Source organism: Alligator mississippiensis, chromosome 2 (genome assembly GCF_030867095.1).
Source record: "Alligator mississippiensis isolate rAllMis1 chromosome 2, rAllMis1, whole genome shotgun sequence".
NCBI classification, from domain to species: domain Eukaryota; kingdom Metazoa; phylum Chordata; order Crocodylia; family Alligatoridae; genus Alligator; species Alligator mississippiensis.
Genome location: NC_081825.1, coordinates 135,183,295 through 135,206,281, shown reverse-complemented (window position 1 = coordinate 135,206,281; position 22,987 = coordinate 135,183,295). Strand labels below are relative to the sequence as shown.

At 41.8% G+C, this 22,987-nt stretch overlaps 1 protein-coding gene across 1 annotated transcript in view; it reads right to left on the bottom strand.

Annotated features, from left to right (window-relative positions):
• Positions 1-4,629: 4,629 nt before the first annotated feature.
• TECRL (trans-2,3-enoyl-CoA reductase like) overlaps positions 4,630-22,987 on the bottom strand; it is a 161,251-nt gene continuing 142,893 nt past the window's right edge. The window contains exons 6-12 of the mRNA XM_006267171.3: positions 22,763-22,868; positions 21,757-21,829; positions 18,508-18,551; positions 15,444-15,501; positions 12,420-12,505; positions 11,897-11,942; positions 4,630-9,006 (exon numbers count right to left, since the gene is read on the bottom strand). Coding sequence (XP_006267233.1) covers positions 8,879-9,006; positions 11,897-11,942; positions 12,420-12,505; positions 15,444-15,501; positions 18,508-18,551; positions 21,757-21,829; positions 22,763-22,868 — 541 coding nt within the window. The 3' untranslated portion in view covers positions 4,630-8,878. The remainder of the gene's footprint in view (positions 9,007-11,896; positions 11,943-12,419; positions 12,506-15,443; positions 15,502-18,507; positions 18,552-21,756; positions 21,830-22,762; positions 22,869-22,987) is intronic.

Below are 22,987 nucleotides of genomic sequence, written 5' to 3'. Positions count from 1 at the left end.
GTGGCAGGGGGATGTTAGAGGGTGTTGGGAGTGGAGGGGGATGTTGGGGGCTATGGGTAGTGGTGGGGGGCTGTCGGAGAGTGGAGGGAGGGGGATGTCAGGGACTATGGGGAGTGAAGGGGGATGTAAGGGGGTATGGGAGTGGCAGGGGGGATGTCCCAGTGGGTGGGTAAATGGACCTAGCTTGCTAGTGCATGGCCATGGATGGGCTGGGCTGGGTCCATTCAGTATCTATGGAGTCTGGGTCACACAGTGCCATGTCACTGTCCTCTGTTCCTGTAACACAGCCACAGCCACACACAGTCTCGCTTGCCTGCTGCACCCAGATCTGGCCAAGGCCACACAGCTGGTGTGTATCTGCAGAAGAGCTGTGCCTCCTGGAGCTACACATCCTGCTCTGGTGCAAAGCTGGACTAGCAAGGGTCTCCCTCTGCCCGCAGAAGAGACAAGGGACTGGGGTGTCTGTGAAGCTTGCCATATACATGCCCATGGTGATGGCCCCATCCCAGAAGCTCCTGTCTATTTGTAACATTCAAAATAGTGTGGGCCCTAAGGTCCACCCGGCTAAAAGTAGCCGCCATTGTACGGGGGCTAGTGGGTGAATATTACAGCAAAATACTTGGGACAATTAATGAAAAAAAGAGGAGTGTTGTGTGGGTCAAAGGGTCAAAACATGAAAATAAGTGCCTGAGGGGGACACGGAGCAAAACCCCACAAGCTGCACCCACTGGTCCTCAAAGGCATCCAAGGAGCTGGTGGATGCTGCCCCCTGGTGCTCTTCCCAGAAACATGAATGGACAAGTGAGAGGAAAGCCACCCCACAGTTTCTGGGCACCTTCCTGGTCAAGTACAGGGCCCACTTGGCCAGGTCCAGGAGGAGGTTGACCAGGAAGTCCCAGGACTTGGTGGGGCCATGGATGGGGTGACCAAAAACAAAAAGGTGGGGGGTGAAATTTAACCAGAACCTTGGAAGGGGGTTCTGTAGGTGGAGGTGGAGGGGCTGCAGCCTGGCGCACTCAAGGGTCATGTGTGTCAGTGTCTCCCTCTGTCCACAGAAGGGGCAAGAGACCTGGCTGTCTGTAAAGCTTGCCACATACATGCCTGTGGTGACAGCTCCACCCCAGAAGCTCCTGAAGGCAAGTAGCCCTGAGCTGCTTGCTAGGGCCACTTTTTATACTGCTGGGGCCAGCACAGCCCCAGGCTCTAGCTCCCCCTGGCTGCAGATCTGGGAGGAGACAGGCAGGGTTATTTTGCCCCAAGTGCCACAATTTGCTCCACACCAAAGTGCATGTCTGGGCATGTGCTCTGAGCCAAAAAGCCCTGGCTAATATTTGCAACGCTTCTATTTGAGCTGCTGCAAGTGCACAGGTCTGTATGTGTCGACGCGCCCATCTTTGCTATACAAGATCAAATGCAACACTTTACATAATAACATAACATGAAGAAAAGATCTATTTTTTTGCAGTCATAACAATTTCACTTCATTTCAGTTCAATCCTAGAATAAGCATAGTGTCTATTCCTCTAAAACCTCTAATGATTGCTAATAATAGGGAACAGCAATTAAAGACAAAATACAGAAACTATCTGCAAAGAAGGCATGGTACAAGAAGTATTAAATTATTGGAAAGCTGTTTACAGTTTGAATTATCTTTGACTTGAACAGTACTTGTTATAACTATAAATAGATAAATGGTCTCCTAGTTTCCTGTAGTTTTCTACCACTTGTGTCTTGATTTAGAAGTCTTCACATTCAGTGATTTTTATTTTATTACACTTCCATCAATGCAGGCTCTCTTTCAGGGAACTACTTTGATATCAGATAGTTTCATTTCAGTTCCTAGGGTGATAAAAGCCAATTTAGAATCACTTCCTTTATACACAACAATGTAAAGCACAGAATATGTTGATGATAATAGCAGCTGTAAAAAGGATGGAGATCTACTTTTACTCACCTATCCTACTTTCTGTTCCCTTTGGGGTTATATTTTTGCTGTGGAGGGATGAAGTTACTATTCAAGTACAGTCAGCTAATAAGGCAACTGGAAGCCATTTACTGGGGCATACCTTGACTCAGGTTTGCAAGATTAGAGACATAAAGGTTGGTTACTGCTTATTCAAATATCATATAACATCACTCTCTTCCACATCAGAAAGAGAGTCTGAAATAGCAGGGGAGGGCACTTCATGACCAAAAAGGTTCTTTCTAGCATTATTGGTTGCAAACTATTCCCTTTCTGGTCATTCTAAGAAGTCATCTTTTGGTTGTCTACACAGCATTTTTGGCACACACCCAGAGGAATTCTATTCGGGGATGTATAATCCTGCATGTGTGGACCGCTGCATAGCTATGCACACACTGAGCATGTACACTGGTAACAAAAAGAGAGAAAGAGGGCATATCTACACATGCAATTAATATGAATCACTAATCTCTGGAGTTTATTGTTCTGGAGTTTATTGCTCCTGGGCACATTGTTTGAACTTGCACCTAGGACCACAGCATATTGACCCAGGGAGCTCCAGGGGGCTAGTCTGCCAGCCCTTAGCTCAACAAGGTATGGAAGGGCTGGCTGGGGCATGAGGATGCTTCAGTGTGGGGCTAGCCAGCAGGCAGGCAGGGTAGCATCTACACATGTGCTGCTTTAGAGTAAAAAGCTCCACAGCAGGATAGTACTTGTATTTATAAGTACTACCCTGCTGCAGAGTTAATTAGTTTACTCCAGCCTAATATGGGTGCATGTGTAGATGCAAGGTGTTTACTGTAGAGATAATTAGTCAATTCCACAGTAAATGTCTTGTGTAGACATGCCCAGAGAGACAGAAAGGAATGACAAGGTACTTGTATGACCCCATAGCAGTTCGCAGTCATCCATGAGAAAATGGGAGCCACCATATGTCTCTGTATTAAAAACAATGTGAAGCCCTGACATTTTTGTGAGAAACAGAATTATTGGTTTCCAGTTCACTGTGTTGAGTACCGGGATGTGATGCAGAGCAGTGTAGGCTTTCTGGAAGGCAGAAAATTCTGAACCAAGAGATCTTAGTTGAAAATTGACTCAATATTTTAGTCATAACTAATCCAGATTCTGAACCATCAAAGTAGACAATATAATATTCTCTCAATGTAAGATGGGTACAATTGGCAAAACTTTGTAAGCTTGATCAGATACAATGAGAAATATGAACCAGATATAAAACTTGCTTGAGAAATGTATGGGCTGTCAAAGCTGTTAGAGGTATTAGAGGCAGCTACTGTTTTGAAAAGAAACTACTTCTGAATTCTTTTTCAGAACATTTAGAAATTTTTTTTTTCACAGAAGGTGTGAGGGATAGATATGTGTGTGTGTGCATATATATACACACATACATTTATACACACGCACAAAGACACACATATATATGTTCATACATATATATACACCATATATATATACACATGAATATGCACATACATATGCTGGGCTGAACATCAGGGATAGGAAGCGCTATCTAAGTAAAAGAATAGCATTGGCACAATATCAAGTGGCTACTACTTGATCATGAACAAATTTAGACTGAAAATTAAAATGGTTTCTAACCAGCAGGTGAGTAGAGGGCTAGAATATTCTCCTCAACAAAGTAATAGGGAAAAGGAACTGAACTGCTTCAAAAAGCACTTCACCAAGTTTATGGAATGGATGGTATAATAGGGTAGAGTAGCAATGTTGTTGGAGCAGTAAATAATACATGTGATATGTGGTTTCATGTGTGTCACATCCCCATAATGGGGCTGAAAAGAAACTTGACATCTGTGTGGGAAGAGTTTAGTAATCCCATATTTCAGGGCTAGTGACCTGTAAGGGCCAAAGAGATTTTTTTTCTTTTTTCTGAAGAAATTTTCATCATGAGAAAGTGTCACCAGCATGTGTAGAGTTGATCCAAAAATGCCAATTATAATTTACAGGACACTTTTTTTAAAATTTCATGAACACTTCCCACTTGTTGAGAAGTATTTTTGTAAAATGGTATATGTGCATAAAAATGAAAATCACCAAAAATTAGGTTTTTTTTCACTTTCAGTTTTGGTAATATTTTTGGCTTCCAAAACCAAAATTATATTCCCTTCCCTTCCCCACAATATCCTCCAGTACCAACTATGGTAAACATCAATTGAATATATATTTTACCTACAAAGCCATACTTCGTGTTTTGACAAAAAAGTCACATGGGACAAATCAGTTTTGCCATGTGAACTACAACTGGTTAAATGATACAAAAAAGATTGTTGGGATCATATAATTGATCTTACATATAGCATGGGCTTCCAGATCTACATGACTATGACTATGAATGCACAAAATACTTACAATTACTCTTCTAAGAATGGGTATTTGAAGTGCAAGCTTTATTAGGTGCTATCTAATATTCATTAGTGGCTTGCCTGAAAATGCAATTTGAGTCTGGTGAATAATCACTCACACAGAAATTAAGAAGCAACTAAAGTGAATAATTCATGAACCATTCATTTTACATAAATATCTGGTAAATGCATATGAAGAGCAACTATGTTTGTTGATGTCAATATAGTTTGTAAACATTTCTTAAAATAAAATCTTAAATTTGTAACCAATGTTATTCTCTTTAATAAAGAGATGATCAGATAAATGAGTATTGTTGTGAAATTTAAAGCAGGCTCTCACCCACATCAAAGGTTTTAAGATAAGTGCCATAACAATTTTTAAAAAACAACCTCAAGATAAACATATAATTAAATATACTCTCCAACTAAGAAGAAACTACTAAAAGAAGGAAAATGGAAATGCCCTGATATTTTTACCAACACAGCATGCATATGTTATTTAGGGAAAATGTTACTTTAAGGAGAATCCAATTAAAAGTTAGCAAGAAAAATTCATAGCAAATATTTTATCCTAAAATATATCTTTATTGCAGGACATCATATTAGCTGATTTATTGCTCAGAGCGACTCTATTGTATCTACTGAGCGCAATGAAAAAAAATCCAGGTGTTAATTATTCACAGGTTTAAAAAAAAGCACATGAAAATATTTATTTACATTACCAACATTAAAAGAAATTATACTTTACATACAGCTTTAGTTAATAAACATGATGCCACTACTGATTCTGTAGATGACTTGGAAACCAAACAGCCTGTAGCAATTGCTATGCCTATTTATGAACTTAATGGGCTAATTATGGCACTCCCTTTTTCTCTTGTTCAATATGGGCTTATACTGAAATTTATGAGTCTACCAAAATACAGATAGAGCCAAAAATTCCTGGAGCCTTCCCATTTTGCCAGTACATAAATTAATTCCTCAGCCAAAACCTATTTCCTTCTTTGCCGTAGCCTGTTCACTTAACTATGCTCAGTTGCTGTTATTCCTTCCAAATTTTTACAGCTATATATTTTACATTACCTACCAGCATAGCTAAATTGCTGAAACATGCAATGTGACTTGGCTGCTCTTTCACTTGCCTATTTATAGCAGGCTCTACAGTCAACGCACATAGCTCATTGGTAATGTTGTTAATAGGACAAACACTACAAGACTCTAGAATAGGCATTAGGGGAAGGATATGAACCTGGTTTATTGGATAAATTAACTTTGTTAGAGCACTTGATCGTGACACCGTGGTATAAGATAATGTTTCCTGTAAAAGCCCAAATTGTCTTGCTTTGTTGCTATGGCTTAGTAACTCATGATAGAAGAGTTAAATCATGATAGAAGAGTTACTTACCAGTTACTGAAGATCTTTAAAATGCACTGTTCATGTGCACATTCCCACATGAACTGTGGGTGTACAGGCAGCTCTTGCACTCATGCTTTGAGAACATTTTACATAATCAATACCAGCCATTCCATTCACATGGACTTGCTGTCCACATACTATGCACTGAGATCAGGAAGGGTAGTTTGTCCTTCCTCCTTCTCTGTTTTCTCTTAGCTGCACTTTCCCACAGTGTCAGGGACTTCAAGGAGAAGCAGCAGGAGATGGGGATGATCAGGATATGGAAGTTGCATATAAATAAAACATCTCTAAGACACCTGGAGGCTATTAAGCCTGATTTTGTCTTTGTGTGCTTGTCCACATACGTATTTCACTATGTGCAACTTCAAGGCAGTGTCCCAATCCACATGAATGCAAGCTACAGAGCTTCATGTAAATGGTCATGAAAGTATTGTTTTGCCAAAAGTACTGTCCACTTTACCAGCCTCTGCAATGGCCTAAAGAAGTGCTGTCCAACTGATGGCCTATGGGCTGCGTATGACCCATGAGTGTTTAAATAAGGGCCCATGGGCTGCCATCCCCTTATATCCTCAGCGCTCTACTCTTTCCTCCAGTTTCAAACATCATTTCTTCCAGTTGTCACCAATCCCCTCCATTACCTGATCCAGCTGCTCTCACAGCCTCTTTCCTCAGGCTGCCAGAATCTCTGGGCTTCCCTTCCTTCCTCTAGCTTTCATATTCTTACTCCCCCATGCCATGGATAAAGAGGTGTAGCCAACAGAGGAGACAGCTGTGTGACAGAGTGGCCTGTAGGATGGAAATGATGGGCTGTTGTGGCTTGTATGATGAAAATGAGGGGGTGCTGTGGCCTGCAGCTGTTCTGAAGTTAGACAGTTCTCCTGTAGTGGTGATGAAGGTGTGCATTAAACTCCAGGGGGCATTTTGCTGATGTTTGGAATAGAGATGTTCCCAAAAGAACCCAATTGAGCTCTGGTGGAATGAGTTCTGACCACTATCAGCAGGCCCATCATAGCAACTGTTTAGCATAACTTGACAGTCTAAGAGCCAGTTAGGCAGTCTCTGGGGTCGCACCCACATGAGCGTGGATGTTTGGTTCTCTGGGGACAACTAACAGTGGCACACTTTGTGCCACTGCTAGTTATCCCTGGAAAATGCCTACGCCACATGCACTCTGGCATGCAGTAGGTTACCTGGGATGGAGAGGGAGGCTGAGGCCAACACTGGGCTAGCCCCAGCAGCCTTACCTGGAGTTCTAGGGGCCTCCCAGGGATGTAGCAGTGGCAATCCTGGCACTCAGAGCTTGACTGGGAGCTGGAGTTTGGCTTCGGCCGTTTTGAGAGGCGTGCGCCACTCTACTTTTTTTTTTTGCATGGGTTATTTTAACCCCTGAATATCCAGGGGTCACACACCCATGCTGCTCCCTTGCAGCACAGAGAACAGCTGAATGTTCAGTATGTGGCACCTGCAGTCATGTCTGCAGCGCCACATACCACATGGCTAGACTTCTCTGGATGCAGCCTCAGTGGAGACTGTTGTGTCTCTAACTTTTTGCTATGGAAAGAAAGAAAAATAGAAATTACAGGACGACTTAGTCCTGTTCAGATGAAAGAACAAAGCTAACCTCACATCAAGTATATGTAGAGAGGTTTCTAAGAAAGTGAAATCTGGAGAAAAAAAATCAGCAAGCAGCGTTGCTTACAAAAATGAAATTCTATGATGACCTTGGGCAGATACTTGGAGCAAGCCTGAAAGGAGATTCTGTCTGCGAAAAATCTTGTATTGGGTGATCTTACACCAATGCCTGAAAAAAAAAATTAAAAAGGTCTAGAGACCAAAAATGTTTAAAAATAGTGATTTTGAAAAGGTGGTGCTAGGCTAATGGCTATTCTGGAACAAGCAGTAGAATATCCATCTTAAGCCAAGGGAGATGAAAGGAACTGAAGAACAGGAAGTGTTTATGTCCATATTGAAGATGTGGAGAAAAGGTAAAGTTCATGTGCCCATACGGGCTGGAAGTGTCTCCAAGCTCAAATGCCTGTGGCACATCTGCACCCACCACAGAACATTCATGAAGACAAGTACTTAAAGGAGAAATGGAGTTTAGAGTGCTAATGAGTGTGGAAGCAACCCTAACCCTTTTTGTTGTTAAATGGCACTACAATCCAAGCAAATCTTGCTGCTAAGAAATATGTTTATTTGTGCAAATGATGCAGCCAATTTGCAAATCATGTTATATAGAATTTTCAGATATTTGAAGAAGACCAGTACTTTTCTTTTAGAAATAACAGCAAGGTAAAAACAGAGTAATCATCTCGGAAGAGGATCTACATTTAAAAAACTATATCAAAATATACTTGGTATCACCCTAACTCCATGAGGGATGTCTACAATCTGAGTTAAGGTACTTTTCCAAGTCCCCATGGCAAATCATTAGCAAAGCAAGAAACAAAACTGAGATCTCATAGAAACTGTTTCCCTTCCTGAATTAGTAGGCTGCCTCCTAAAAAAAAAAGGCAGATTTCTCTATAGTGCTCAATTTAAACCCATTTGAATTGTACAACTTTCTGTCGGTAATAGATTCAGTCAAAGAAAAATGCAAAGCCATTCTAACTGTATTAATGCTGTATAAGTCCAGACTCCTCCATGATACTTTTTAGAGGGATTTATACAACTCTCACTGCTTTTGTGCAGTGTTTAATAAAATAAAAGCTGTGAATCAACAATGCAACACTGAAAATCTGGTCAGTGTTTGACAATGAACCTAAAAAACCCAGATTCTTATCTAGAGTAGATCAGCAATGTTCCACTGATTTTAAATAGAGCTAAGCCCAATTAAACTAGTTGAAGATTTGGCCCACTATTAACAAGAGGGATTTTCTATTCTCTTCCTAATGAGCTCCATTACACAAAATCTAATGAAATCATATCTTCTGATACAAAGCAAGGATTCAGAGCCATATTCTTTTCACTTAATTAAGAGCACCCCATTTGCATTTGTTAATTATCTGAAGAAAATACCCAATCATTCTTGTCTTACAACTCTTTACTAAAGGAAATGGCTCATTTACTCTCAGAGTCAGATATCAAACAGTGCATATAGGCTTCTGATGCATAAAGAGCTTAGAAGATGAATGGAATCATGGCTGCTTTCCTGTATGTATAGGTATTACATTTCTTCAGGTACATCTTGTGTTTTTTCTGGGCCCAGAAAGACATCTGGATGACCATCAGGAAAGCAAAAACACCAACTACAAAGGAAAAAAAACAACAAATTGTGTTGCTTGTGTGTGCACATGCAATATGTACTACACATATGGCAATGCTTAACTTGCAAGTGCCTGCCCACCAGAGTAGAATCCAGAACACTGTGCTTGTTGCCAGGCTCCATTTACAATACAAGGGGAGAGTTGGGCTTCTTAAAATGGCCTCCTCAGTATCAAGTTTGCTGGATAGGAATCTGCCTAGGGTTAGCCAAAAGGAAGACACAAAAGGCAGGTACAAATCTTAAATCCTTCCCTTTAGGCACTTTAATCAGAGATGCAGGGCACGGCTACACATGCATTTAATGCACATTAATGGCATTCTTACACATGTAAGTGCCACAGTGCACTTCAAAAAGCATCTGGCACTGCGATGCATGCAGTTGTCTAAGCAGCAAAATGTATGTCATAACTGAGAAAAGGGTGGTGATGTGCTTTTGACCTAAAACGTATGCACTGCCACCATTTTCTGTGAACTAACATGCATTTTGCTGCTTATACAACTGCATGTGGCACAGCGCAGTTTGCCTCAGCTTGCTTGCTGTGAAGCGGAGGTTCTCCAGAGTCCTGTGGGACAAAAAAAGTATGTGTATAAATACCCTAAGTGATTTTTGGCAGGTGTCTACACATGCAGAGATTTGTCACTAAAATTAGTCACAAGATCCTGCAGCCCTGCCACCTGCCCCTGTGGCCATCAGGGGGAGCTCCAACCTCCAGCCACATAGCTGGACAAGAGGGAGAAATGGAGGCATTATGTGAAGCCAGGAGGTATGGAACAGAAGGTGTGTGCCTTCATGAAGACAGTACTAACTTTGAAGGGAGGCAGCACTGGGTTCTAGTTGGAACTGTTGTTCTAGTGAGGTAAAAGCTTCCACCCTCCATCCATTTTTTTCCCCCAGGGACTCCTTAGTGGCTTACCTTCAAAAGGAATTCTTTAAAAGGTCATTACCAATGTCTGACCTATGGTGTGGTTTGTAGGTTAGAGTACTAGGCTAGGAAGCCAAAAAAAAAAAAAAGCGGGGGGGAGGGGTTCAAATCCACCATGGCTAAAGGGAGGGTCTAAAACCCATGCCCTTCAGTATCCAGTTTGTGAGTGTGGCGGCACTGTTGGTGCCTGCCACGTTAAGGGCTGAGCCAACTACCATCAGGTGCTTGATTGTGGTGGTCATTTTAGGTATCTGGCCACCTATATAAATAGAGAAGTTTGCTACTGGCAAAAAACATTGCCTGGCTGCAGGACTGCATGCAACATCCTGGAGGTAAGGACAAGAGCTTAAGGGGATGGTTTGGAGGCTCCTGGTCTCGGGCATGACCTAAAACTGCACCCTGCCAGGAGTGGGTAGTCTGGTGGGGCTCTCAGTGGTGTGGGAGCCCCCAGGAAATGCTAGGCCAGTGACCACCCCGGTGAAAGGCAGGTCAGGGCACCTAAATAACCCCAGCTCCCACAACCGGGTGGGTTACCCCGTGGTAAGCCAAGAAGGCGGACCCAGGTTAGAGAGTGGGCTACAGACTCTGAAGCCTGACTTAGAATACCCTCAACTGGTCAATGCTGTGGCCAGGACCAGAACAGTTAAAAGGGCCAGGGGCCCACCGTGAGGGATGTCCAGAGCTGAGGGCCTGGGGTTTCTAACTGGCCTTTGAGGTGAGGCCAGGGCCTGTGTGGCCAAAGGTCCTGGGGTGGGGGCCACACCCGACAGGAGAGAGAGTTCAGGGAGCTATGCAGTCCCAAATGAAGGTGGAGTAGACCGCCTGACTGGAGGGATCCAGTTGGGGTCCATATAGGGGAGGATTCTAGGGCCCAGTGTGGGGCCCGTGAGGTTAAGAACTGTGGATGCCATCTGCGAGGCTTGGGCTGCAGAGCAGGGGAGGAATGGAGCCTCAGATAGCAGCCCCTGGCATCAGGGCAAGAAATGGGCAGCCTCCCACCTAATTAACAACATTATCATCAAGGCGTGGCAAGTAAGGAGGCAGGTGGTTGGCCCAGAAACAGGTGGGAAGGTCATTGGTAGACTGGCCCCGAGGAAGCCCCCTGTTACAGTGAGCTACCAAGACAAAAGAATAGCAGATACATAGAGCACATGTATGGGGTATGGCTGCTAACGTGCATCTTTAGTCATTTACATGTGCAGGGGTATGCATGCAGGAATAGAAATCTTATAGAAATGCAAGTAACAAAAGAATAACAGCTTAGGAGCTCAGGAAAAAAATAAAATGCAACCCATGGACCTCACTGGAAGTACTCATATTTTTAAAGTTAGGTATGCTCTCACCAATGAAATATAGCAAGAACCTCATGAACAGGACTAATATGCTCTATTCTGGGAAGGATGGTTGGAATCTAACATTCTTGTGTTAAGTGCCTGATACTGTGGCCATAGAAATGATTCAAGATTCCCCCTTGGACTTAAATGTTCATTGTGTTCAGGCCCTGATGAAACAATTCAGCCTTTCAAAAGGTAGCATGCCAGAGGAAAAAATAAAAAGACAAGAACACGGTTAACATACCTGCTACCAGCCATCTAAAGTCTGAACACTTAAAATGAATCAGAAAAGTCAGGACTGTTTGGAAACATTTGCTTATTGTGCTGATACTGATTAGTGAAGAGAGTCATGATCTTTTTTGTTGTAACAAACTGTACCAGTAAATAGAGGAAGAAGAAATGCTTTGAGGAGGTTGTCTTGGTTGGATTTATTGAGTAATTTAGGTGTCTGAGATGCAGATAGGCAGGTCAAAAAGATTTATGAGTCTAACTTCTGAGTGACTGAAAAGGAATGATAAATCATATACTATTATGTGGGGAAACAACAAATGTTATAAAATTCACCTACACGAATAATGTTCATATCTAACTCACTTCCATGACTGTTTTAAACTTACCTGGCAGTGTTTGTGTCATCACTGTGAAGCTAATCCAAGACCCAATCTGTTACAAAGAAAGAAGTGTTAAATGAATGCTATGAGGGAATAAAGAAAAGGGTTATCAAAAGTGCTCAGCTCCCAATATCTCCAACTGTAACAGGGCTAGAGTGTAATGGCACTGGAAGTGTAGTTGTAATGGAATGGGTAGCTGGCTAAAAAGTAGCTCTTCAATACTTCAGGTGAGATTGATACAATCATCTGCAAGGTAGAGCATAGCGTGTATGACAATCACTGGAAAAAGTCTGAATGGGAGAGAAGGGATGAGTAGCTCAGTATGAGGGATGGGCAAGGTGCAGCATGCCATGAAGGCAGAGGTGCTTGAGAATTTATGGAGAAGATTGTGTAATAAGAAACAAGCTGAAGTGTCCAGAGTACACTCAACATATGAAGAGTTTGCTATGAGTGAGGTTTCAAACATGGCATCCTAGCCTGGGATGTGACCAATCCATCCTTTACATTCACGTACAAGTTAGTCACATACCTCATATGTGTAGTTGGGACAGGAAACCAATGCAAACAGCCACGTGAAAGGGTTGTAGGTTGGGCTTGGAAAATAGGATTTATTTCCTATTGGAAAGAAGAAGAAAAAAAAACTTCTCAAAACAATTTTATTATGGAAGATATATAGGATAACACAGCCTTATTGTGATGGCATTCACCACTTTAACTGGTCCACAATACACCTCCAGAGTGCAGCTGGCTGATCACAATTTTTTCTGAAAAAAAAATTATTTTCACAAAATACAGACTGAGGGCTCATCCAAATGAGCACTCACATGCAGTATGCGGCACTGCGGACCCATCTGCAGAGCAACACACTGCATACACCGCACATGTAGATCCAGAGCCCTCAGACCTAAAACCAGAGCCTGGACAGCCAGAGCCACATTCCAGCTGCCAGCCAGGCTCCCTGTTGCCAGATTGCCGCTGTTGAAACTTGCTGTGCAACAGAGCATGTGTGCACGGGTCCTTCCCTAGGACAAGCACATGTGCACTCATCTGGACCCACCCATAATGACCAAAAAATTCCTTGGAAACGTGTGCTCATTTTGAAAGAAAAGGCTTCTTATGACCAGGGCTGAAGTTCTGGTCAGGGACTCAGAACCAGTCCAACCCAGCATACCTGGTAGCTTTGGTGTTAGCGCGTTATATGGAAGACACAGGAGTAAGACCTTGCATTTCCTGATTCAGACCAGACTTGAAGCTCTGTTGTGATCCTCTGCCTCCCACAGTCTAGCTGCCTGGTTCTAATGGCAGGATTGTCTTTATCCTTTTATTTATTTTTTTAATCTTGTTTTTATCCTAGTGCAGACTAGAAAAGAGTTTGTGTGGTGGAAAAAAACCTTTCTGCCTGGCTCTACTCTGGGATTGATAGCATGGATCTCTACAGCTTAAACTAAAGAGTTATAGCTCTTTAGCAAGGGTTCCAACAGACTCACATTCTCAGGTAAAAAGCACCTGCAAGGCCCCTGACACCCATTCACTTAATGGTGCAATGAGATCTGTTCCCCAATCCCAACAATTGCACCTCTTGCCATACCTGCTATGTGTGGCAGGAGGTGCAATTTTGGGATTAGGGATCAGATCCAAATCAGGCTATTACTCCTTGCCAGTATAGATTCAGGATCAGGATTCCAGGCTCCCCCTGCACAAGTAAGTTGAAGCCCAGAGACATAGGCCTGGGAACGGCAATAAACTGATTGTCAGTCTCAACCTTGGAACCTCCATGGAATTAGTTTAAGACTCCAGTAGTATCCCAAGGCAGATCAACTGATTGCTGGTCTTGGCCCAGAGACCATGCCGGAGTCTCCAACTGGCTCCCAGAGCCCTGGGCTCTGGGTTGTCAGAAAACCTCACCTGATCCCCATGAGCTGGGCATGTCAGAAAATCATGTGAGCACCTGCACTGCATCTAGAGTTTTTAAAGGTCTGGCACATGGAAAACTGGGGATCAGGGAACTTCTCTGCATCCCAGGTTCCCTGTGGCAGGAAAGTATCAAGACCCAGCTGATGAGGTCCCCTGACTCAGCACCCAGAAAACAGTGGGATACATCTACACGCACTGCATGACTGTCAGCCTGTGTGCACAGGGGGTGCTGTCAACCAAGCTCTGTCATGCAGCTGGCATCAGGCTGCCTGGCGGGCCTACCCTGACATAAGTTCAGTTTAAGGTGTGATGGAAAACAGCCATGAAACTGTTACACATTTTGTGGAATAATTTTGTGGCTTGTTTCCTATTTTATCATGCCATTACTCAACTGAACATGTGATCAGGTTACTATTTAAGATTCCATTAGCTGTTTAATCACACCTTAAGTGTAACATCTCCCAAGTCCTATGGCACAGAGTTGCATGAGTTTCAAATACTCATTTTAATCATACACAGAGGAATGTTCCCAACACTGGACTTCTCTCTTCCATGGAAGAACCAGCAGGACCAATACCTGAAATTGCTATTGGATATAACCCCACAACTGACACACTGCAAATATTGGTATTATGAAGATGAACAGGGCTGCCAGGTATGTATCGATGACCTTCCAAGAAGAACAATGTTTGGGAGAGTTTCAGAAAGTCAATAGAAACTGGATGATTAAGTAACTTAGCCCCCATTTGAAACTCCTAGCCTTATTAAAAGAACAATTCCCCTAGCATATAAATGCAGGTAGAATTTTCCAGGAAAATAGTCAATATTCAAAAAGAAAGTGCCTTATGGTGATACTAAAAATAATAATAAGAAATCGCATATTGCAGAACCTGATATTTTTGTTCTATGGTAATAATGTTGCTAGTTGTAAAATGCAACCCAGCAGGCTCTCACAATGATAATAACGCTGTCCACACTGTGATGATATTTATAAATGATGCTTTGTCTGTAAATAAATAAGCTTGTTGGTTGCTTCTACTGCACAGCATGTTCCCCATTCAGGAAAGTACTTAAGCAGCTGTTTAATCTTAAGCATATGACTAAGTGCTTTCTTGAGTAGAGGCTGATTTCAGTATGTACATAAATGTTTTCTGGAATGGGAACATACAATTGAAAATATGATGATGAAGGAACAGATTTTACTTTCTAGAAAAATGGTGAAGCTATTAGCCCTATTCCCAGGTAAAATGCTCTTATGAAAGAGGTTTGGAGAATGCTTTAACAACACATGCACAGATATACATGCAAATTATTTTAGTACTTGTTAAAACATCATTAAAACTAAATCTTTCATTGTCAATCGAAGGAATATTTTAAAACACTTGAATCTATAGCTGAATGTTGTACCTTTATAATTAAGACAAATTTTCTACATGCTTTGAAACAGCAAGCAACAGTGTTTCTAGTATTTCTTTGTCACCACATTTATTTAGAAGATCCTGTAATGATAACATGGTACCTCATTCATCTTTCTTTATTTTCTGGTCACGGGCACTTAAATTATTATATATCAGAAAAGATTGATAGGTCACATGCAATTCTGTTTGAATCAGCCAGTGAGGAAAAGAAAAGGACAGACCTGAGTGATTTTGATGAGCTAAAGCTACATTGATAAAATGATTTCCAGCTTCACATATCTGCAAAACATTTTAAAACACGCTGTTATATATTTCGAATAATACAAAACAACTTCATTGAAAAGAACAAAAATATTTTGTTTAAATATTAAGGTACTCCAAAGGAAATTTATTCCAAACCCATCATGAGAACTCAAGAAACCTAGAAAATCCTTCATCTAGAAACAATCTGGGGTTAAATCCAGGATCTAATGAAGTAAGTGGCAAAAGCTCACAGGGACAACAAGAGAACCAGGACTGCACCTTTGGTGGCTGAAGCAAGTATCTATGGAATCCCATTAGCTTACAGGAGAATACAAGAGATACACTTCTGGGATGCTCAGCAATAAATTGATTTAATGAATTTTCGAAAAAAAAGTTTCAGGATTCACCATCATTTTTCTATCTGGACATAAGCCTTTTCATTAGCAGAAGCAGGAACAGGAGCTAGCTGATGTCTCATTCTGGGCCATTATGCCTGCTGTACTCACTGTAGTTCACTGGACAGGCCAATGGACTGGTATTCAGGAGACCCAGCTTTTAGTCCCACACTGCTCTTAACTTGTTGGGCCATTTTCTCTCTACTTCCCTGCCTCCATTTTTTTTTTTAATTTTTTTGTATTTTTTTAACATAGTTTATAAACTCCTTAGTGTACGGACTGTCTCTCACTAGGTGTTTCCACACAATGTACCACAATAACATCTCAGTCTCAAGTAGAATTTTGTAATCACTGTGGCTAACATTTTATTCCTTCCCTGGACATCTAAGGGGTTGCTTTTAACAGTGTATACACAATGCCTTCAGCACTTATGTGCAAGTAGGAATTCTGTTCCTAGATGTGTAATCCTATGCAACTACATACATGTGCAGACTGGGCATGCCAGTTGGCTGCATACAGAACCAGGGATGTACATCAGCCATTGTGCAAGCATAGCAGCCTTAGTTGCACCAAAGTATAATTGATCAAAGTCCATGATTAGTGAGATCTCCCATCTTTCCCCTGCATTAGTTGAGTGGATAGGGAAGCCAGAGTACTTCGTTTCAGCCTCCATCAAGCAGAGAGGGTTTGAATTTGGTCGCTTTGAATGCATGGCATAGTATTGTAACCACCAGGACCACAGGTCAACCATTACCTAGGCCCTCTTCTAGCACTCTTTTAGATGCTGGCTTCCTGGATATGTGAGGCCAGGAGGAAAGAACAACCTGGAAGGTGGGTAGCTAAGTGAGGTAACCACTGACCTGTTAAGGAAGGGGCCCTGCATCTAGTTGGGGCCGTTGCTCCCAGGGGCCACATCCCCACAAATGGGAATATGCAGTTTGTGGTACCTCAAAGCCTTCTGAGGCACCACAAAAAGCAAATGGCACATGTTAATCTGTTTGCTGTGCTGCACAATTGCAGTGTGGAGGCAAATTTAGATACCAAAAAAAATGTGCCAAAAAAAAGTGGTGCAGTGCACACAGCAGCAGTGTGCGCCACCTGAAACTGGAGCCTGACCAGCCAGAGCCACACTCCGGCTACTGGCCAGACTCCACATGACCAGATCGCTGTTGTTGTAGCCCCAGGAGACCACAAAGACCCCAGGTAAGGCTGCTGGGGACAGCACAGGTGCTGGTCCCAGCTTCCTCTAGCCTACCTGCTGCTATTATATGTGCTGCTGCTATTTGTCCCTTAGGAAATGCACGTATGTGCTCATGGGGATGTGCCCAGTGAGACTGAAGCTTGCCACTGTATACTGCCTTCCATTCATTTTTTCCAGTACAGGAGGAGGTGGCTCAGCTTCAAAAGGAGTGTCAGAGGGTAGCCTTTATAATACCTAACCTGTGGCATGGAAGTTAAAGCACTAGACTGGGAAGTTTGTCTGTAAAAGCTGGGTTCAGGCCCCTCTGGCTAGGGCAAGGATCTAGAAGCTGTATTCTCCAGCTTACCAGGCAAGCAGTCTCTCATACTTTGCTAGTGTGCATACCCAGTCTGAGTATATAGTCATATATACATCTGGTAACAGAATACCAAGTTGTCCATAAGTGATCTTGGAGTGACCCTATGTTGATAGAGCTAATAAGCATAAAACAAATACTGCCCTTATTTAAAATTAGAGCTGATCTATATCTATATTTCATTATCATGAAAATAATATGAACAGAACGTTTTCCTGAATTAGGCCCCTTAAGGATCTGAATTTTGAGAGTGTTAACATATTGGATGGCCAACAATTCCTAGATTTTCCAGATCATATAAAGTATAGAGAAGGCATAAAATATATTTATATGAAAAAAGAAATTCAAGAGGTCCATGAGACCTGGAAGCTGCAAGCAGTAAGACCATTTTTTAGGGCTTTTAGCCATTCATGGGACCCAATAATGACAGGCCATGAAAATAACAATGGTGACACAGTCATCTTTTTTTTTTTTTTTTGAGTAAAAATGTAGTTTTGACCTTTTTTTCTGATTTGCTGAAGCAGTTGCACTGAGATAGCTCCACTTGGTACAAGTATAATTAGCGTCTGTGAGTATCAGAAAGGTGGTACCCCAGTCCATACAACAAAAGGAGTAAACTTGAAAAGTAACTCTTGGCTACTCTTCATTCACTGCAGCACCTGGGTATTCCTTTTTAACTACTGCCAAGTGCTAGTAGACATGCTATTTAGGGTACACGACATGATTAGAAGTCCTTTTGAGATATACTTGCAAAGTGTGTTTACCTTTGCATTTGAAGAATTATTATATTTATTTACCTAAACCTTAAACTTTTTCTTGAAATCTGAATAAGAATGATGATGATGATGATGGTGAAATAATGCAAAAAGATGTTATATAGGATGCAGGGCATCAATAACTAGGTATTGTGCGCAAACATCACTAGAACAGTTCCTGCCCTAGAAATGACAAAAGACCTATTGGCATCAATAGGACTAATGATATGCCTCAGGGATTCAGCACTAAGGTTCGCTTGCACAGCAGTAATCTTCTTGACAAATAATGAACCTTTTTATAGCACAATCATCTTTAATTCCTATTTCTATACATACCAGGAAAGCGAGGGCAGCAAACATAACTTGTCTGTTGCCATATGCTAGAAAATAGAATAAAATAAAATTAAGATACATTTTAATCTGTGCAAAAATTTGCATAATTTGCCCTGGTACAGAAGGTCAGAACCACTTATACTCCTCAGGGACTATGAAGAAGAAAAACCATACTACATGTTATGTATACAGAGCAACTACTAAATGTTTTCTGGTAAATTACAGTGCTCTTTGATGCTAGTTAAATAAAACCATTACCTAGCTTTGATATAGTGTTTTCATTTGTAGATATCAAAGTCCATTATAAAGGTGGTTGATATTAATTAAGACTATTGAAAAGGACACAGCTAGAGATGAAGTGATTTGGCCAAAGTTAGCCAAGAGGCTTGTGGCAGAAACAGGATGAGAAGTCAGGATTCCTGTGTCTTATATTGGTGCTTTAGTTACTAGTCACAATATTTCCACCACCAGAGAATATGAGGTACAGCCTGTCTATTTTTAAGCACCAAAACGTCAGAGAATACCACTATCTGCCACTCAGCCTGACCATTTCAATAACCTCCCCTCTGCTTCACTTCTTTTCCAAGACATCACTACAGTATAGTACAGCAAAAGCTCTGTTATCCGGCATCCCCTGGGAATGGGGGATGCTGGTTAATCAAATATTCTGGTTAATCAAATGTGCACCGTCTGGTGTACTACCCAGTGTCAGTGTGCCGGGGGACAGGGAAGGGGATCCTGTGCAGGCTGCTTTGCCCCATGCAGGCTGCTTTGCCCTGGGCAGTGGGCCAAAAAAGGGGCAAAGAAAAACTCAGCTCACAGTGGTGAAACAGGGAGTCCCCCAAAAGTGGTACTTCCAGTTTCGCTTTTACAGCGTTCCTCAGATCCTGGTTAATAGAGTTTTCCGGCTAATAAAGTGCTGGTTAACACAGCTTTTGCTGTACCATGGACATCTAAGAGGGTCCCAGTACTCCCACAGCTTTCCCCTTCATTGTTTCACATCTTCTTTTCCTTTCCTGCCTGCGTTCCCAAAACCATGTCTTTTTGCTTCTCCTTTGTCTGAACAGCAGGATGCTACAGCATCTCCCCAGGGTGATCCACATAGCTGCAATTAGTGACCCTGTGGGCACGTCTACACAAGACACTTTACTGTGCAGTTCACTAAGTGACTGTGCAGTAGAGTGTCACTGTCTACATATGTAAACACTTACTGGACAGTCAATTATTTAACTGCAGAGTTAATTTGCTACCTGCAAATTTGCTACCTCCAAATTAACCATGCAGTAGTGACTGCAGTAGTCCACATGTAGATGACAGACCGGGAGAAAAACTGTTCCCAGTCAGCCTGGGCAGCAGGCAGCAGGAAAGCAATCCCCTCCCCTGCGAGCTACCTGCTGCTGTTGAGTCAGGCTCTGAGCTGGGAGCCTGGGGTGGGACAGCATCCCCCTGCCCCAGCAGAAGGCAGCTCCTGGCCCCAGCTCTGCAATTGGGGCAGGGGGGACATTGTCCTGGCCTGGGCTCCAAGTTCAGAGCCCGCCCCAGCAGCAGGCAGCTTCCTGGGGCAGGAAGCAATCTCTCAGCCCCTGCTCCACCGCTCCAATCACAGAGCCAGGGACAGGATCTGCCTGCACCAGAAGAGTTCCCTGCCCACCCAGGAGCTGGCTGGGACCTGTCCCAGAACAGAACAGGTTGCACCCAGCCCCAGGCTCTGTGGGGAAGCCCTGCTGGGCACAAGGCTTTTCCCCATGTGCACAGGGTGGGATACCTCTGCAGCAGCAGCTCTTCCACCTCATGCACATCAGAACCCCTCTTGAAGTGTATGGGTCCAGGACAGCTGTCCTCTGGCCCCGTGCTCCCTGTCAGCCCCGGGCTAGCATCCAGAGGGAGTCTGAAGCTCTCCCTGACTGCTGCAGGAGGGCAGAGCAGCTTCTCCAGGCTGCTCTTTTGCAGAGGAAATTTGCTCCAAGAGGGAGTATGTGTAGACGTGCTCACCCGGTAGGCCTACTGAGCAGTATTTTTACTGCACAGTAAACCTACTAAGAATTAATAGCACGTGTAGGCATACCCTGTGGCTGTTAACCGAATGCCCTTGCCAACTCTGTTCAATGGGTTTATTTCTGCATGCAATTTTTCCAGTTACCTGTCTTCCTTGTCAATTCTGTGCCCCTGAAATCCTACAAGCCTCATTTCTCAGGCCTTTTATGGATTTTCAAGATTTCTGGCCTCAGAATTTGATGATCGCGTTCCATTTGGTGGGAAGAGCACCCCAGCAAATAGACAGTGTATTCAGGACCTACTGACTTAATGACTCAGACTTCTAAGGGCTGAACATGGGTCTCATAAAGCAATTTAAATCATTGCTGCCAGTTTGCATACCAATTTAAAGTGACATTTTGAGAAACAAATCAATGTTAATCAAAATTAATTTTTTAAGTAAAAAGTGCATTTTGGGAAACTTTATTCTACCAAAAAATCCACTTAGTTATCATGACTGGCAGCACAATTCCTGGATCCTCCCAAAACTCAAAGGAAAGGATTAACAAAGAGAAGAAATGGCAAATGCAGTGATAGTGTGCTAGCAAAATGAAATGGGGAAAGTAATATACAGCAAAATAAAATAAAGAATTTAGCAAAAATAAAGTGTCCAGTGACTGAAAAGTTAAAAAAAACCCCAACAACTTACAAATAAAGAATACTTTTGTAACCATGTTGCACAATAAGAAAAAACACAATCATGATTGAAGGCTGAATGGGCAAAAGAGAAGAAAAAATGTCCATTTGCTTTATTTCTACATTTTTGTTGAAAATACCTTACCAAGTGTTATCAGTTTCACATAAAGTTTAGCTTTCATAAAAAGGCTTTTTCTATATCATAGAAAAATGTTGTAATTAAAACAAAAAAATCAGCCAGCTCTAGTTCCCCTGTGAATTTTTAGTGGAAACATATTGCAGAGATGAGTATAATGCATTGATCTTTCTGTTTCCTTCAATTGGCTAATATTTCATATTTACAAAACTCTGTCATGATTAAATGGCATTAAACAGTGACATATGTTTGAAGATGTAGATGGATTGTGACACTTATATTAATCTTTCTCCTGACAAGTAAATGTAAGCCTATCTTTGGGCATGCTAATGATCTGATTATGTGCCCAATGAAGTCAAGGTCTGAACTCCAACTGATTTGGAAGCAAATTTAAACTAAGAAAAAAATTAAGAACAATGTCAATTTTATGTTGTAGTTATACATACTTGGTGGAGTGTATCGTGGATGGTTGATGTAGTAAGCAATCCAAGAAGTGAATCCCCAGTAAAAGGCACATCCCTGGAATAGATAGGGATACATTTTAGGTAGTAAAATTGAAAGTCAGTACAAATTACAACTTCATATTCATTTTTCTAGTTGACTTCTGAGACAAGATGACCACAGTGCTATTATTCAATGATTCATTGATAAAAAAAAAAACAACTTAATATGAGTCTCTTAAAAATAAACTCAGTTAAATCCAAAATAAGAATTAAATTAAAATGCTTAACAGAGAGTTAAATGAGCCCTTTTATACTAGGCCCACCTATATATAGTTATATTCTTTGTTCATTAAAACCCTAAACCTAGATGAAAGGCTTGAAATGTAAGATCTTTATTTCTTGTTCCATGTGGATAGAAATTGGTTAATAATGGAGCATGTGGAATTGAAGGATACACACTCAGGGTATTTGACTAAGACTTGGAAGACCTTGATTCTAGTTTTACCAATGTAATTTTATGTGATGTAAGGCAGACCCCTCTCTCCCCACCTCTGTCTCCCCCACACCCTCTCCTCCATCCTCCAGCCAGTTCTAAAATGAGGATAAAAGTCCTTTTTTCTATTTAGATTTTAAGCTTTTCAGGACAAGGATGTCTCATTTCAGGGCAAGGGTATATTTATCACTGGTACCATGCATGTATTCTATTCCTTGCATTGTAACAGCAAAACTACAAACACCATTCAGTCTGAAAAACATTATGGGGCACTGAAAGTCAGCTCCTCAGGTGGCATAAATCAAAAGTGATCCAGCTCTGTGGAAGCTATTGGATGCACCTCGGTCTACTTCATTGGAACAGCTGGCCTTGGGTCTTTAAATGTATTTATATTGTGAACTGAACATAATTACCAGACCTAGAAAAGAAATCTTTTTCCTTTTTTATTTCTTCCAAGGTCCCTTTAACATGAAGAACTTCTCTCTATTACATAAAAATGATAAATATAATTGTCACCTTAATCATATTTTTCAGAGGAGTATGCCCTCCGGAAAACTTGTGAACAAATAACGTCTCCAGAAGATTTCGGATATAGTGTATACAATGACAGAAGCAGGCCAAGCTGGAATAAACAATGAGAAAAGAGAAAAGAAGGAATATGAAATGTTGTTTTTTCTGTCTGCTTTTTGTTTCCGAACCATATTTTCTGATATATCACAGTTCATTGCTACAGAAAAAAAT